We start from the raw sequence: 15,952 nt of genomic DNA, 5'->3' as shown, positions 1-15,952 counted from the left end.
TCCAGGCCACTTCACGCCTACACATCGTTTGGCCTAACACAACAAAGCACAAGGTGTGAACAGCCAATTAGTCACTAATGACGGGTATTATCTGAAGCGCCACAAGCAGGCCATTCAGGATCCCACAGTTAACCTTCTGGGCCCCTCTGGCTCAGCAATTAAAGGCGGCCTGGCTGCAGCAGCCACACGTCGCTGCTACCCAGCCCAGCCCAGCCCAGCCCGTCCTGGCTCGTCCCGCCTGGGCGGGGCCGTCCCCGCCCCCGGGGCGCGGTCTGGCGGCCACGTTGACAGGGCGGGAGCGGTCGCGGGTTCGCTCTGCTGTGCCGGGTGCGGGACCGGGGCCACTGCCACAATTAACAATGTCTTCGCCTCCCAAAGAGAAAGCAGAGACGCGGGCCGGACACCCTCCTGCTGGTACGGCCGCCGGTTCCCGTCTCTCCGTTCCTTCTCTTCCCGGGCCGGGGGGGCCGGGGCAGCCGCGGGCCGGTGGGGCCGAGCAGAGCCCGGCCGGGCCGGGCCGGTTCCCCGCGGAGCGCCCGCCCTGAGCGCTCCGGGCCGCCCGGCGCTGAGGAGGGTGCGGGGCCTCGGGCGGGTCCCGGCGGGTCTCTCCCCTCCGCCCTGCCCGGGCGCCGCCGGCCCGAGCAGCGTGTGATGCGGCGCTCTGGCCGCGGGAGGAGGAGGCGTGCTGGGATCCAGGTGGGATGGAATCCCGAGCCCGGCTCTCCCGCGGCGCTCCCTGCCCGCCTGCAGCCCTCCCGGGGGCGGGGGACGCTTCCTGCCCTGCATTTCCCGAGAAGCGCTCGGGTTGTGGACAAACCCTTTTGGGGTGTGTGCAGTGTGGCATCTCCGGGCTCCGACCCGGCTGGCAGCCCTGTCCTCCCCGGCATCCCGCCCTGGGAAGGCGGGGGAGGCCCGCGGAACCACCACTCCTGGGGAAGGGGAACGGGGCAGTGTCGGCCACGGGGCAGCCTGCGGGGTGTGCAACAGCGTGCAAGCAGACACCACAAACTAGTAGTACTCTGTGCATCCATTTTGGCTGTGGGCGTCACGGTGCGAGTGCCAGAGCAGGCTGCGCGTTCCCGGCTGCAGTTCTGGAGGCTGCCAGGGTAGGAAACGAGCTGCTTGTGAAGTGTCCAGCAAAGGAGCTCCATCGCCTTCCACCCCGCCCGCGGGCGAGCAGGTGGTCGCGGTAGGGGCTGTGTGTCACCTTGGTGGAACATTCATCAGCTGCCGTCCTGTCGGTACAGGTGGGGTGCAGTTACTGCCAGTATCCGGGGTTTCCTTGTTCCCTCAAGTGTTGTTAGTTTTGCTTCTCCCAGTTTTCTTAAAAAAGGAACTGTGGTGTGGTCCCTCAGCAGCAACTTTTCATCTCCTAATGTTGCCCCTTGGAATAGTTGGTGAGTTTTTTTTTTTTTTTTGAGTGCTTCAGTAAAAAGTGCTGAAAATCTAAGTTCACATGGTGGTTAGTTTTATATTCAGTTTAGTTGATGAGATTTAAAGCTAAGTTTGTAAACAGTTGTTGAACTCTAATTGAATTCTGGCCTTTTTATAATGAGGACCTGAGATTCCTCTAGACGGATACTAAAAGTGAGAAATAATAGCTTTGCTTTGCATGGCAAATACAGTTCATCCCAGTTCTGCAGCCTCCCTTGTCATGGCATTAGCTCTTTCCTGACCTGTTGAGTCGCTTCAGGAAACCAAACCCAAGCATCTTACCCGATGTTGGCAGGTTTTGCTGCCATGGCTCCGTGAGCTGCCTTGTCTTTAGGTACACGTCAGCTTCAGAGTGAAGGGATCATTAAGACCTTACATTAGTTTGGCTTTGTCTTTCAGCTGCACTACCGATGGAAAGAGAGCAAAGGATAAATGGCAGATTTTCATTTAGATGCTTTATTTTCTCTGATGTTGTTGCATGTTTGATAGTGTTGCTTCAAAACCTGTCTTCTGAAACAGGTAGAATTTTTTAAAAGACCTGAAGCGAGCCTCTCTAGGCTCCATGAGAAACTGGTCATGCACAGTGCAAAAGCATGATGAGTACAGTATAGGTTTCCTTTGCTGAGTGTTTCAGTTTATTTTTTTCTGTGTAAAACAGGTGCCCACATATGAACTGAACAAATTTTCAGCCTTTTAAGATCATTGGCATACCTGTTTTTCTGTGTCTATATGTGTGTAAGCATATACCACTTGAGCTTTGGAAGGAAGGAGATCACCAAGTCTGCCTTTCAGGCTAGGAAAAAACCCTAACATTTTATGGTATTTTCAGGTTGCTTCTGGAAGAAGGTGGTTCTGAGCTGTTTTACAGAGGAAAGTGGCCCTGTGTTCTTTTAATACTTGCAAAATGCACAATAAATGCGCTGTCTAGCAATAGTTTATGTTTAGTGTCTGAAACTGGGTTTTAGTCCTCTGTCTGAAGCTGGTTTAGATCCTTGAAATAATGCAATAAGTCAGTCTGTAAACAAATTTTAATAAAATGAAAGTAAAAGATTTTTTAACAGAAATAAATACAGGTGGAATTGTGTTCATAAATAATAAGGCAAGTTCCTAGCAAAGCAAAGGTTTGAATAAGGGATCTCTTGATAAATGGCTTTAAAAGCTCAGATTTTCCTGCATACTGTTTTATAAAGAGCCCTGCCTGTAGTTACAGATGTCTTACCCCACTGAGTACGAATTTGACACATAGAAGTTAGGAAGGATTAGGGCCATCAAATTAAAAGCAAAATTGACAAATCCAACTTTTTTTCATGTGCACTGTTGGCCCTCGCTTACTTACTGTGTGCAGGCTGTTTGTTAGCTCTCTTTCTGCATTGATCTTTTACTTATGGAGGGTAAAAAGCACTTGAAAAGACAAAGGGTAATGAAGTGGAAAGAAACTTGAAGACCTCAGGCTGGTAACAGGGTACACAAAGCGACTTTGAACTCCTTCGTGAAATGTAAGAGGGCCCCAACCTAATCTTTATTAAATATCCGTCTGTCAGTGAGATCAATGCACCTTCCTGTAATACATTGCTGAGTAGGTTCGTACAGTCCCTCTAAAGAGGTCTACTTAATTATGCTTTTAGCTGTTCCTTTCTTCAAGTAGATACTGTGGAGGAATAAAGTAGATGTTGTGTTAATAGTTTATTTATGAAGCTTTACTGTGGGTTCATGAAAGTACTTACATGTTTTTTCCTACACTAAAAAATACAGCTTTGAGCGAAGATTTCTATGAAATGAAGCTATATAATAACTCTTACCTCTGTTCTTGCTTTGTTGGACACAAATGTATGCTCCCTTAATCTTGCACAACAGCATATTTTGTGTTTCCCTTTTCATACATCTTATCGTTGTAATGGACTATGTTATTACACAGTACATAAGAAATAAATTTTTGTGTTAATATTGAATACCATACTCAAGGAAAATGAGAAGCTGGTAAAACTCTTGGCTGTAGTCTGGATTTCCAAAAGTTCCTGCCTGGATACCGTGACCATTGGGCAATTTGGGTAGAGGTGGGAGGTTTCCCCAGGGGAGGACTGTGTCAGGTCTGTACCCTGGGTGAGCAGGCCCTGGGACCATTGCTGATCTGTGGGGCCTCTCTGGTTACTTGGTACTTGCTCCAGCTCAGTGGGGTTTATTTCAGAATTCAATCTCAGAAATTGGAAGAAGTCTGAAATAAACACAACAGTGGCAGGAGGAAGGGAAAGAAAAAGTAGAGTTGTTGCCTACGCCAGATCATCTTGAGTGGTAATTGATTAACACAGTTGTTTAATACATTGCCAGAAGGAGTAGTCATGCCCTTGAGAGGAATACTGGTTGACATTCACAGGACAGACAAGGTAGTATTGTCTGCCTCTTTAGGGGGGAAAACATGACAAATAATAATTAAAATCCAAAACTTGTCTAATATCCAGCAGTGAGGAAAACAGACTTGTTGTTCTTCTCAGAGCACGCTGGCAGATAATACCTTCTTTATTTCACGCTTTAGAGGCTGATGGTACCTTGGCTGTCACCACCCTGGGGAGCTCTTCCTTGTCCCTTCTTGCCTTAGCACCAGTGCCTCCTAAGTTCTCCTCTTGCTTTTTAGCACAGAAGCTGCTTTCTTCCTAATCCAAACAGTGTCATTGACACCGTCCACTTCTGGACACTGATTACTGGCAGTGTTCTGGAAGGTGGTTTATCAGTTATTTAGATCCTTTCTCTGCAGGATTTATGGTAAGGAAATCTGAGCTCTTTTAAGGATGACTTTTAATGTGACAAAATCACCATGGTAAGCATCTGTAAAATTATGAGGTGAATGCTAGTCAAGGAGGAAATAGATCAATCCTCCTAACTCCCAGGAAAATGTCCCAAATGGAGTGGGTTTTTCATTGGACTGGTGGATGCAATCATCATTTCTTCCTCTGTCTCACCCTAACCTAATGTAGCTTAGTTGGAACCTTCTGAAAAGGAAGGTGAATTTTTCTGCAAGGGTACTTATCTTGAGCTATTTTTTTTGAAACTAGATTGGGTATGAGCATGCTGTGTCATGGGTGGCAGAGATGTACATCAGCTTTATGTACAGAATGCTGAACTAATTATTGCGCTTTTAGTCTCAGAAATACACAATTACTGCAGTTGTTTGCTGGATTCATCTTTGGTTTCCCAGCTCTGCACAGTAACCTTGGATTACTAAATACTATTTATTAATTATGCACCAAAGTACTTAAAGCAGTCTATGCTATTTCTGCTGATACTAGTTCAAAAATCAGACTATTACAAATATTAAGTTGCTGTGTTAGTCAGTCGCTCTTATGCCTTTTAGTTGTCTGGTTATTTGCTTTTTAATCCCTGTCTGTGTACAGACAAATCTGAATGTGTTTGCTGCATATCGTTTCCAGTGACAGATAAAGAGAAAACAAATGGATGGTGGCCTGATGATATACATTATGAAAGTAGAGATTTTAGATCACCGAAATTAGCACTAAATCTTCAGATACTGTTTTCTTTAGTTTTCTGTTAGGTGGTGAAGGACATGGTTGTGTGGGTAATGTTCAGAGGTGCTATTTGTAACCCTGGCAGATGTTGCTGTGGAGACAGCATCTTCCACAAAAAGTAATTTGAAATATGGAAGTAATAAGAACTGATTGTGCAATGGTGTTAAATTTAGAAATTAATTCAAATAAACTATTAATTTGTAAATTAATGTAAATAAAACATACCAGTCACTTTGATTAACTGAGATGTTAAAAGAAGAAAGCACTTGACAGAACTCTTAGTGTTTGCTTTTCAAACAAGTTTCCAAGGAGCTGAAATAAAAAAAAAATTGGAATTTTAATTTTGCTTCACCTTAGGCAATAAAGAAATGTAATTTTTAAACTTTCTCTCCTTCCTTGTCCCATGTGAAATTTTTCTCACCAATTTACTTAGAAGTTTTGTGCTGGAGAGGGAACACAAAATGGGTAGTGATTTTGGTTTGTGTTTTGTTGTTTGGTTTGGGTTTTTTTTTTAATAGCATCATAGAATCGATTGGGTTGGAAAAGACCTCCAAGATCATCAAGTCCAACCCTTGGTCCCACTCCAGTCCATTTACCAGATCATGGCAGTCAGTTCCATGTCCAATCTCAGTTTTAAAACCTCCAGGGATGGTGAATCCACCACCTCTCTGGGCAGCCCATTCCAATGCCTGATTACTCTCTCTGGAAAGAATTTTTTTCTGATATCCAACTTAAATTTCCCCTGGCAGAGCTTGAGCCCGTGCCCCCTTGTCCTATTGCTGAGTGCCTGGGAGAAGAGACCAACCCCCACCTGGCTAGAACTTCCCTTCAGGTAGTTCTAGACAGTGATGAGGTCACCTCTGAGCCTCTTCTCCAGGCTAAACAGTCCCAGCTTCCTCAGCCTCTCCCCATAGGGCTTGTGCTCCAGTCCCTTCACCAGCCTTGTTGCTCTTCTCTGGACTCGCTCCAGCACCTCAATATCCTTTCTGAACTGAGGGGCCCAGAACTGAACACAGTACTCAAGGTGTGGCCTCACCAGCGCAGAGTACAGGGGAAGGATCACTTCCCTGGTCCCGCTGGCCACGCTATTTTTGATACAGGCCAGGATCCCATTGGCCTTCTTGGCCACCTGGGCACACTGTTGGCTCATGTTGAGCTTCCTGTCAATTAGTACCCCCAGGTCCCTTTCTGCCTGGCTGCTCTCCAGCCACTCTGTGCCCATATCTGATAAGAGGACACAGTTTTGATAGGTTTTAAAATGTATTCCTTTGGGTTTGTCTGTTGATTGCCTGTCTTTAGTTAATTACTTTTACTGAATCAGAAGTTTATCTTTCAAATATCACATAAAGCTTGCAATCTTCTTTTAAAAAAAGGGCCCAATAGCCATCACTTTTCCCCTAGGGTGGGTCACCTTCTCTCTATTATCCTCTTTTTATTTCATCCAGGCCATAGAATTTATGCACAGAAGTGTCCTTTCCATTGCTGTCTTGGTTAAGAATTGAGAACTAGACCTGTGTCTGGTTTCAAGGATCAGCACTGGAGTGCTGTGAGATGCCCCAGTCCCTCTGTGGCTGGGCAGGGGAGGGCTGTCAGAAGTGCCTCTTCCCCCAGCCGCTCTGGCAAATGCTGCAGCTTCTCCCCAGGGTTGCTCTGGCATCCTGAGCTCTCTGGCTGTGACATCTCACCGCAGGCTTGCCGTGTCAAGGCAATGTGAGACAGAAACCCACATGTCTGTAGGTGGTTTTATTGACTGCTGACTGCTGCAGTGGTTTTCTGATGTGGTTGCTGATGGGAGTGTAACCCATGCAATTAGCTAATGAGATGCATCATCTTGTCCTGTGGTATCCTGTAAGCATATATGGGAATGGTTGATGCATAAAAAGGTACACTGTTAAAGCAGATCAAGAGCAGCCTACCTGTTGCTCTGCTTAGCAGCTGCAGTGGCTTGGCTCCTGTTTTATATTGCACTTTGGAGTGGATAAGTGATGAGCATAAGTGGATTTTTTTTCACTTCTTGTTTTGTGTTTCAAAGGGGTGTTTTCACGTTTGCATCATTTCTAAAACTAAATCATGCAAGCATTTGAAATGTTGTAAATGCTAATATGTTTCACAAACTAAAAAGCTCCATTCTAAATGCAAAGTAACAGTCCTCCTAAACTTTGCTTTCTGTTGCACTATTTGTAAAGTAGCTAATTGTAAAAATACAGTTCTTACAGATGTAGTGTTTGGCTTGAAATGAAAGTAAGTTTGCTTGGCCCTTCTTGTTCTGTGGGAGTATTTAACATTCATGTTTATGGTCTTCCATGCAAGTCATTGCCTCACTTTCTTCTTTGGGCTGCTCCAAGTTAGGAGGGAGCAGAGGGGAGCTAAAACAGAGTAGAGTTCTCTAAAATGGTGTTAAAAAGCAGATGATAAAGTGAACTGCAGTATCTCAATATAAGCAAAGATGGCATGGTGGTCCTGAAGTAAAGAATGGCAGATGTGGTCCTGAAGTAGCTGTTCCTCAGGCTTGCTCCTTTTTTATGCTTCGGGCTCCTTTTTTCAAACTGTGATTACTATTAAACTACTCTGCAAAATATCAGGAGGGAAGCAGGGAGGGGCATGCTTAAAACATTCTTCACTTAATGCTGATTTGACTGAGATTTGTTGTATTTATTTAATTTTCATTCCAGTGAAAGCTGGTGGGATGCGGATTGTGCAGAAACATCCACACAATTCTGATGCCAAAGAAGAAAAAGATAAGGATGACCAAGACTGGGAAACCAGCAGGTGAGCACTTTGATTTGGTGTATGCGCTATGGTGAATTTCCATGACCTTAAACCTTATCACCAGTTTGCTTTCCATGTGAATAGCAAACCAAAGGTACAGTTGGGTTTGTATCATAAAGCAGTAGCAAGTTAGACGTCCTCCAGGAGAACTGGAACATTTGAGAATTTTCACACTACTGAGCCTCTTTTAAATGATTCTGCCAGGTAAGAGAAGGTTGGAGGAAAATGTGCAGTTAAAATGAAACCTCAGCTTTCCTAAAATGTCTGAGTTCAGACTGTGCAGAGAAGCACAGAGGCTGAGCACATTTGGACACAAGCATTAGTCTGTCAGTTCATATGTGAGGTGGTCTCGCTTTCCGCTGAGTGATTCCTTTTACCCTTTCTTCTCTGTGACGTATTTGACAATACGGTGCTTTTGGAAAGACGAGTAAAAATAAATGGTGTTAGTATCATCTGCTTTTATTTTAAATGGGAGTCTACCAGTTTTGGTGGTGGAGGATATTAAGACAGGCAGTAGTTTTTTAGCAGTTTTAACGAGATTTATTGGATTACTGCTATTTAGAAATGAAAGCAGCGAGGTTCAAGGGACTGTTGCTGTATTTCTGTTCATAAAAAAGCCACCTGGTTTTGTGCTGCTTTCCTTGGCTAGCTGTTTTTCTTGTAGCCAAGACTATATTTACCAGAAGTGTTTAACTGACTGCCTGGGTTTGTCCTTGCTATTTACTCAAGTTTAAAAAAAAAATCTGAGAGCCATTCTTGTGCTTTTCTGAGTAGACTGATGTATTTATTTTACATGTAAAACAACAGCATTGTGAAAAGGTCTGTATAAACGAGAACAAATGTGTTTATTTACTAAATCACAACTTTAATAGGTAACACCTTTATGAGAAAGGAAAAGTAATTTTAAGTAATATATTCCAATACAAGGCAGGAAGATGGAACCTTATGTCCTTTCTTCGTCAAGCAACATCATCTTGTAATTCTGCTCAGTGCCACAGACTTGACTGTGCTGCAGTCAAGTTTTGTCTAAAGTAAGAAATTGTATCTTGGGGTCAATTTAATTTTTGTTTGGAAACATATCCTTTTATTTAAGGTGTGTTTGTGGTGGGTTGACCTTGGCTGGATACCAGGTGTCCAGCAAGCTGTTCTATTACTGCCCTACTCAGCAGGGAGAGAGAGAGAGAAAATAAGATGGAAAAAAACTGTGGGTCAAGATAAAAACAGTTTAATAAAGCAAAACCAAAGGTCATGCATGGACGCAAAGGAATACAAAATATTCACTGTGTCCTACCAGCAGACAATGTCCACCACTTCCTGGGAGGCAGGGCTTCACTGCATGTGGTGATTGCTCTGGAAGACATTGTAATAATGAATGCTTCCTGCCTTGTCCTCCTGCTTTCTCCTAGCTTTTATTGCCCAGCAGATGGTATGGAATATCCCTTTGGTCAGTTGAGGTCAGCTGTCCTGGCTGGGTTCCCTCCCAAGATACTGCCCACCCATAGCCTGCTGGTGAGAGAGGAGTCTCGGAGAGGCAGCCTAGATGATGTAGAAGCTGCTCAGCAGCAGCCAGAGCACTGGTGTGTTATCAGCACCTTCCCAGCTACCAAAGCAAAGCACAGCACTGTGAGGGTTGCTATGGAGAGAATTAATCACCTCACCCAGACCCAGCACAGCATTATATCATAGAATCATAGAATCGATTGGGTTGGAAAAGACCTCCGAGATCATCGAGTCCAACCCTTGGTCCAGCTCTAGTCCATTTACTAGATCATGGCACTCAGCGCCACATCCAGTCTCAGTTTAAAAATCTCCAGGGATGGTGAATCCACCACCTCTCTGGGCAGCCCATTCCAATGCCTGATTACTCTCTCTGGAAAGAATTTTTTTCTGATATCCAACTTAAATTTCCCCTGGCAGAGCTTGAGCCCGTGCCCCCTTGTCCTATTGCTGAGTGCCTGGGAGAAGAGACCAACCCCCACCTGGCTAGAACTTCCCTTCAGGTAGTTTGAGACAGTGATAAGGTCACCTCTGAGCCTCCTCTTCTCCAGGCTTAACAACCTCAGCTCCCTCAGCCTCTCCCCATAGGGCTTGTTCTCCAGTCCCTTCACCAGCCTTGTTGCTCTTCTCTGGACCCGCTCCAGCACCTCAATATCCTTTCTGAACTGAGGGGCCCAGAACTGAACACAATACTCAAGGTGTGGCCTCACCAACGCAGAGTACAGGGGAAGGATCACTTCCCTGGTCCTGCTGGCCACGCTATTTTTGATACAGGACAGGATCCCATTGGCCTTCTTGGCCACCTGGGCACACTGTTGGCTCATGTTGACCTTCCTGTCAATTAGTACTCCAAAGTCCCTTTCTGCCTGGCTGCTCTCCAGCCACTCTGTGCCCAGCCTGTAGCGCTGCAGGGGGTTGTTGTGGCCAAAGTGCAGGACCTGGCATTTGGCGTTATTGAACTTCATTCCATTGGAATCAGCCCATCTCTCAAGTCTATCCAGATCCCTTTGCAGAGCCCTCCTGCCTTCCAGCAGATCGACACTCCCTCCCAGCTTGGTGTCATCAGCAAATTTGCTGATGATGGACTCAATCCCCTCATCTAAATCATCAATAAAGATGTTAAACAGGACTGGACCCAACACAGACCCCTGGGGAACACCACTGGTGACTGGCCGCCAGCTGGATGCAGCTCCATTCACCAGCACTCTCTGGGCCCAACCCTCCAGCCAGCTCCTAATCCAGCAGAGGGTACACTTGTCCAGGCCATGGGCTACCAGCTTTTCCAGGAGTATATTATGGGAGACAGTGTCAAAGACCTTGCTGAAGGCCAGATAGACCACATCCACAGCCTTCCCCTCATCCACCAGGTGGGTCACCTGATCATAAAAAGAGATCAGGTTGGTCAGACAGGACCTGCCCCTCCTAAACCCATGCTGGCTGGGTCTAATCCCTTGTCCACCCTGAAGGTGCTGTGTGATTGCACTCAGGATGAACTGCTCCATACCTGCTTACTCTTACCTGTCCTTGGCATGCCAGCCTCATGATGAGGGAGCCTGATTAGGATGCACATTAGAAGACTTCTTGTCATAGACCTAAGCCTCTGTTACAGTATAGCACCTGCTTTATTCCTTTTTTCAGGAAAGATTATGTTTATCTCTCTCACTCAAATAGTGCGGGGAAAAGTTAAAATTTAATCTTGGTATTTGTGGCTGTGTGTGCTGTAGCAGGTGCTGTGGCACAAGGGAAACCCATCTGTAGGGGCGAGCAGTGGGTGCTGAGGACTTTGTGTTCACACTGTGTGTGTTTTGGAGATTACTTAGCTTGGTTGTCTGGACTGAAGGGCCAGTCCTGGCTGGCATGTGTTTGGTGTCTCCTTGGACTGTCTCCAGGGACTCCAGGTGAGGTGCCCTGAGAGAAATCCACACTGTGTAACAAAGCCTGGGCAAGAGAATGATCAGAAGAGGAGTGCATTCGTGTTCTGTAGATGCTAACTAAGACATGCTGCATATCAATATCATAAAGCAGGTCTGTGAGCAAATTTTATGCTTTTATGGCAGAAGAGAAAGTTTAATGACCTCTTGAGCTACCTTATTAACTAGTAAATAGTCATCAGTTGCACCTCATAAAATCCATTCCCTCATCCACCTGATCAGTTGATTGTCAAAATATGCACTTAGAGCGTGCTCTTTGCTTTGGTTTTCATGTAGAGGGTATGCACATTGTTGGTCTGAATTAGGCACTTGTGCATACAGTTATTCTTAAGCCTGTATATTAATACAGAAAGCATTGGGCTAAACTATTTTATTTCTTTGATCTAATCCTCTTGAGAAAGAAAGCAGCAAGGGGAACATAAGGAGCATAGTTAGGTGGGAACTAACATGAGTTATACTACAAAAGTTGGTTTACAAGTTGAGAGAAGTTGTTTTCCTGGTAGAAATGGGGAGCTTTTCTGTATGTGAGGGAAGGGGTTTAGTGTGCCTGTTGTAGGCTCCTGTGGGAATATTTGCACAGCTCCAGTGGCAGTACAAGCTGTAGATGTGAGCAAATAGTATTTAGCTAAAGACAGAGTAAGCAAACTCCACAGCTCATAGTACATAAAGTTGTTGTTAGTCAAAATCAAATAATGTTTGCAGCATGTCAACTGCTTTTGTGCTGAAAGGTGTAGTTCTCCAGAGTTTGTGTCTGTTCCTGGTGATTCATGATGCCCTTTGAAAGTCCTTGGATTTCTGATGCCTCGGGAGAGTGGTTTATCAGGAGATCAGGAGTGGTTTGTTAGGAGGGGAGAAGTGAGCATTCTGTTCAGCTTTCTCCAGCACAATATATATGTACTTGTGGAGCTTTGCTAGCTGCTGGTTTATGTCCCTTTGCTAAGTAGATGTGGAGACATCTGTGTTTTTAACTTCTACTCTCATGTTTTTAGTCTTTGCCAGTTGAAGGCAATACTGTTGATATGATGCAATCTCTACTCCCCATTGCAATCAAAGTAAAAAGGAGCAAACAGCCCTTCAGGAAATCTCTATCAGGTGATATGGGCAGCTGACAATGATGTAAGAGAAAATCATAAAACAGAGACGAGTAATTTGTTTGTGAAGAGGGAGGCTAGAATGACTGATTCATTCTTTTAATTTCATTGCAGGCTTAGTTGAGGGCAGATTAGTGAAACTGGCAGTACAGGGAAGCAAAAGAATTGTCTCTCGCAGGATTCTCTGGGAATTCTGAGGGCACACGTCCTCCTCGTGATGGCTCAAATCTGAGCAGTTGCTCAGCAAGAAAGCTTTCTCTAGGGTTCATAGAAGTGTTTGTTGCTTCAGGGACAGCTGGCATTGTTTTTGCAGCCTGGTTACAGGAAAAGATACCGTGTCAATGTTTCTAGTCTTAATGTAAACAAAGCTGATAGAGGTCAACACCCCTGATGTAGCTAAGTGTGCTGTGATAAAGGTGACTACCATTCACCAGGTATATCTTCTTTGACATTTTTTTTTCTTCAGTTGTTTAGCAACTTTTAGCTCAGTAGGTTAGAGCACAGTGCTTATAGTGAAGGTTGTGGGTTTGATCTCTTTAGGGGCCATTCATGTATGAATTGATCTCGATGATCCTCTCCTACAGCTGAAAATACTCTGTGATTCTGTGAAACTGGCAATCCTGTTACTGTAACTTACGCTGCAAAGTATTTTACTCAAATTTGTTTCCTAAAATAAAATTATTATTACTACCTACCATTTCATGAAGTGGTAGGGTGACCTGTCATAGTGGTGATTGGTGATCCCTTAAAACAGTGTGTGGTGGGACAATTTTATACAAATTTAAACCTTTCCTGCAAGACAGTTCTCAGCCTTGAGTGGTAGAAATAATTTTCTGTGTCTGGTATAAATATAGTTGTACTTAAAAAGGAGTAGCTGGGTATGATTATATAGAGAGAACTCAGTGAAAGAAGGGAGGAGTTGTATTCTTTGGTTTAGGTGAACTAAAGACTTGTGTGGCATCCAAAAGCCAGTGGCACCCGTTTGGTCAAGGTGTCAGTATTAAACTGGTCAAGGTGTGAGGTGGGTGTCTTGGCCCACGTGTTCTTCAAGACAAGAGTGACTTTGATCAGGCAGTTGGACGTAGGATACTGACTGGATGAACTTCTGGACTGATCCATTACTGATTTTCTTATATTTCTGTAGTTGCTTATCACTTGCATTGATTTGGGGTTTTTTAATATGGTTGCAGTTTTTACTGATAGAAAGGTGAAACTTAGAAGTAAGGTTATGAATCAAAACTTTAATTTTTCAGGACTGTGTGTTGTCATAGAAATTATTTGGTAAAAGTGGCTATTCATAGTTTGGGCTCTATTAAAATCCTATTAATGCAAGTTTGACTGAGATTTGCAGTATCATGTGCATTCCTGTGCCAGTGTCTGACTCCAGGCATGATAAATACTCCTGAAAGACAGATAATTTGAAGTGAGAGCTACTTGTTCAGGTTTGCACAAGAGATTCATTAATTGTCACTCTGGGGTCTCAAGAAGAAGAAACTATAATTACCTATCAGCTTCTGGATTTAAAAAAAAAACCTTTAAAACAAACATCTGACTTATTTTTAACAAACAGGGTAAACTGCAAAGGCTTTTATCTCTGAAGACTTTACTTCTCTTTCGTTATATTTCTGAAACAAAGTGGGTAATTACAGTGATGTAATTACTCAATATAAATGTGCTGGAGTGGTTTTTCTTTATATGTAAATTTTATGTAGTTTGTATCTTAAACTTACCTGGAGATTATGAACTCAGCATTATGTTTGACTTACCCATCAGCTCTAGACAGAATAAATTATGCAGCCTGGATTTTAATTCAGTATACACTGTGGATATTTGCTTTAGTTATAGTCACTGGGTGAAGGAAAAAATAAAAAAAAAAGAAAGAGTAATTTACAATGTGGTGACTCAAAAGCAAAATCCTGCTAATGAAGCATATGGGTGTTTGTATGTCAAAGAGCTGCTGTCGGTACTTGGTTACATGGGGAGAGAGGAGTTTCCAAAGGCCCCTGTTATGCTTCACATGTCTCTGTGTTACTTGTTAAGTCTGAATATGTTAGTTAAGCTGAACCTGCAAAAAACCTGCAAAACGTTCTTTTTGGAAGTGCAGTGGAAATCTCAAAAATTTGCCTGCAGGTAGATGCTTTCATTCAAGAGTAAATAGTTTTTCCTTTCTCTGTTAAACTGACAAGAAGTAGGCCACAGGCATTATTTCCATTTTTCATTTGCTGTCACTAAAATATGTTTAGGTTTTTGCCTTGTAATGACCCTTGTTGACCAAACTTCTGTCAGAATTTAAAAAATACAAAGTAGATTAAATAATTAAGCTATTAGAGAAGGTTTGTATGTTTGTTTACACCCTGACTGTGGAAATGCTTGAAACCATTTTACTCCATGTATTTTACCCTATTGTTTTGGTTATTTTTGCTATGGCAGAACCTGTAGAGTCAGAGTTCTGACCCTTTAACTTGGGAATAACTGCTCTTCAGCATAGCTAAGACCTGGGAAATGATGTCCAGTGTTCAGCTCGCTTGCACACAAGGACAAGTTTCCATCATGGATGAAAATGGTTCAGTCCAGGTAGTCTGATGGTGTAGAGTCAACAGGTGTTTCACAGAGGGAAATCCTAAGAGTTCTAAGGAAAAAAAAAAAAAGAAAATTATTTTACAGCTTGTTAATGTGGAAACCAAACTCCTGTGAGCAAGTATCTTTGTACTTCCCTAAATACTCAGAGTAATAAACAGCCCATTAGTGTTTCTCCCATGTAGTTCACTGACATAAAGCTAAAAAAGACCTTGCCTCTTCTGCTCATGCATCTGTAAAACCAAAATACTGGAAATGCAAGCAGGTGTTGACTCAGCATGCTGAATATTTGAGGTAAAAGAAAGAGACAGGTCAGGACAGACACCTTCTACTTAAGTTTTTGGAGAGGAAATGTGTGATTTTGGCAAGTAGAGGACTGACTGAGTCTGTTTCTGACAACAGAGCCACTTAAGTGTGGGCTTCAAAGGTCGCTTGAGCTGTTGTGTCAGAACTACAGGCAGCTCTGGAGGAGCCAACTAATACTCTGAACAAGCACCCATCATCAACAGATCATCTTCTTTGACAGAATTCAAATTTGTTTCACCATATTTCTAACCACCTCTTTCTTTCCTTCTCTTTCGGCCCTGATTCTGTTTCTTTTATGATCTGGCTTTATGGAGAGGTTGTGTTCACAGACTGTATTGTCATTTTACACCTGACAACATAAAGACTGAAACTTGTTTATATGTATAGGTATAATCGATATGACTCAAAGGTTTTTATTCTTGTCCTTGGCCTCTAAGCTCTTGTTACTCAGGTGTGGAGCTTTGGATGCAATTGGCCTTAAAGATGAAATGTCTGAGGAAAATGCACTGGAAAAGCAACCTGGCTGTCAACACCATGCCTGCATTTTCTGGGAAAGATGAAAACTGCAGCAAATGTAAGGCATTATCCCATGGTCATACCAGAGATTTGTGTGACTGACTTTTTCTTTACTTGTCTAAATATTTCAAAGGTTAAAAGGAAGTTTTGCAGGGAAAAGGCAGGAAAAAAGGCAACTATAATTTTAGAATATTATGAAGCAGAATAACGAGCATAATGTAGTAAGGAAAACAGCCTCCTACCTTCTCCAAAACATCTTTATTTTCCAAAAAGATTCCTTGCTTAGCTCTTGATTTTCATGCTATAATTTGGA

General features: G+C 43.4%; 1 protein-coding gene across 1 annotated transcript in view; it reads left to right on the top strand.

Moving 5' to 3' along the window:
* Positions 1–266: 266 nt before the first annotated feature.
* DAP (death associated protein) overlaps positions 267–15,952 on the top strand; it is a 58,863-nt gene continuing 43,177 nt past the window's right edge. The window contains exons 1-2 of the mRNA XM_071553695.1: positions 267–414; positions 7,625–7,721. Coding sequence (XP_071409796.1) covers positions 360–414; positions 7,625–7,721 — 152 coding nt within the window. The 5' untranslated portion in view covers positions 267–359. The remainder of the gene's footprint in view (positions 415–7,624; positions 7,722–15,952) is intronic.

This window comes from Pithys albifrons, chromosome 4 (genome assembly GCF_047495875.1).
Source record: "Pithys albifrons albifrons isolate INPA30051 chromosome 4, PitAlb_v1, whole genome shotgun sequence".
Classification (NCBI taxonomy): Eukaryota; Metazoa; Chordata; class Aves; order Passeriformes; family Thamnophilidae; genus Pithys; species Pithys albifrons.
This window is presented reverse-complemented; position numbering and strand designations above follow the sequence as displayed.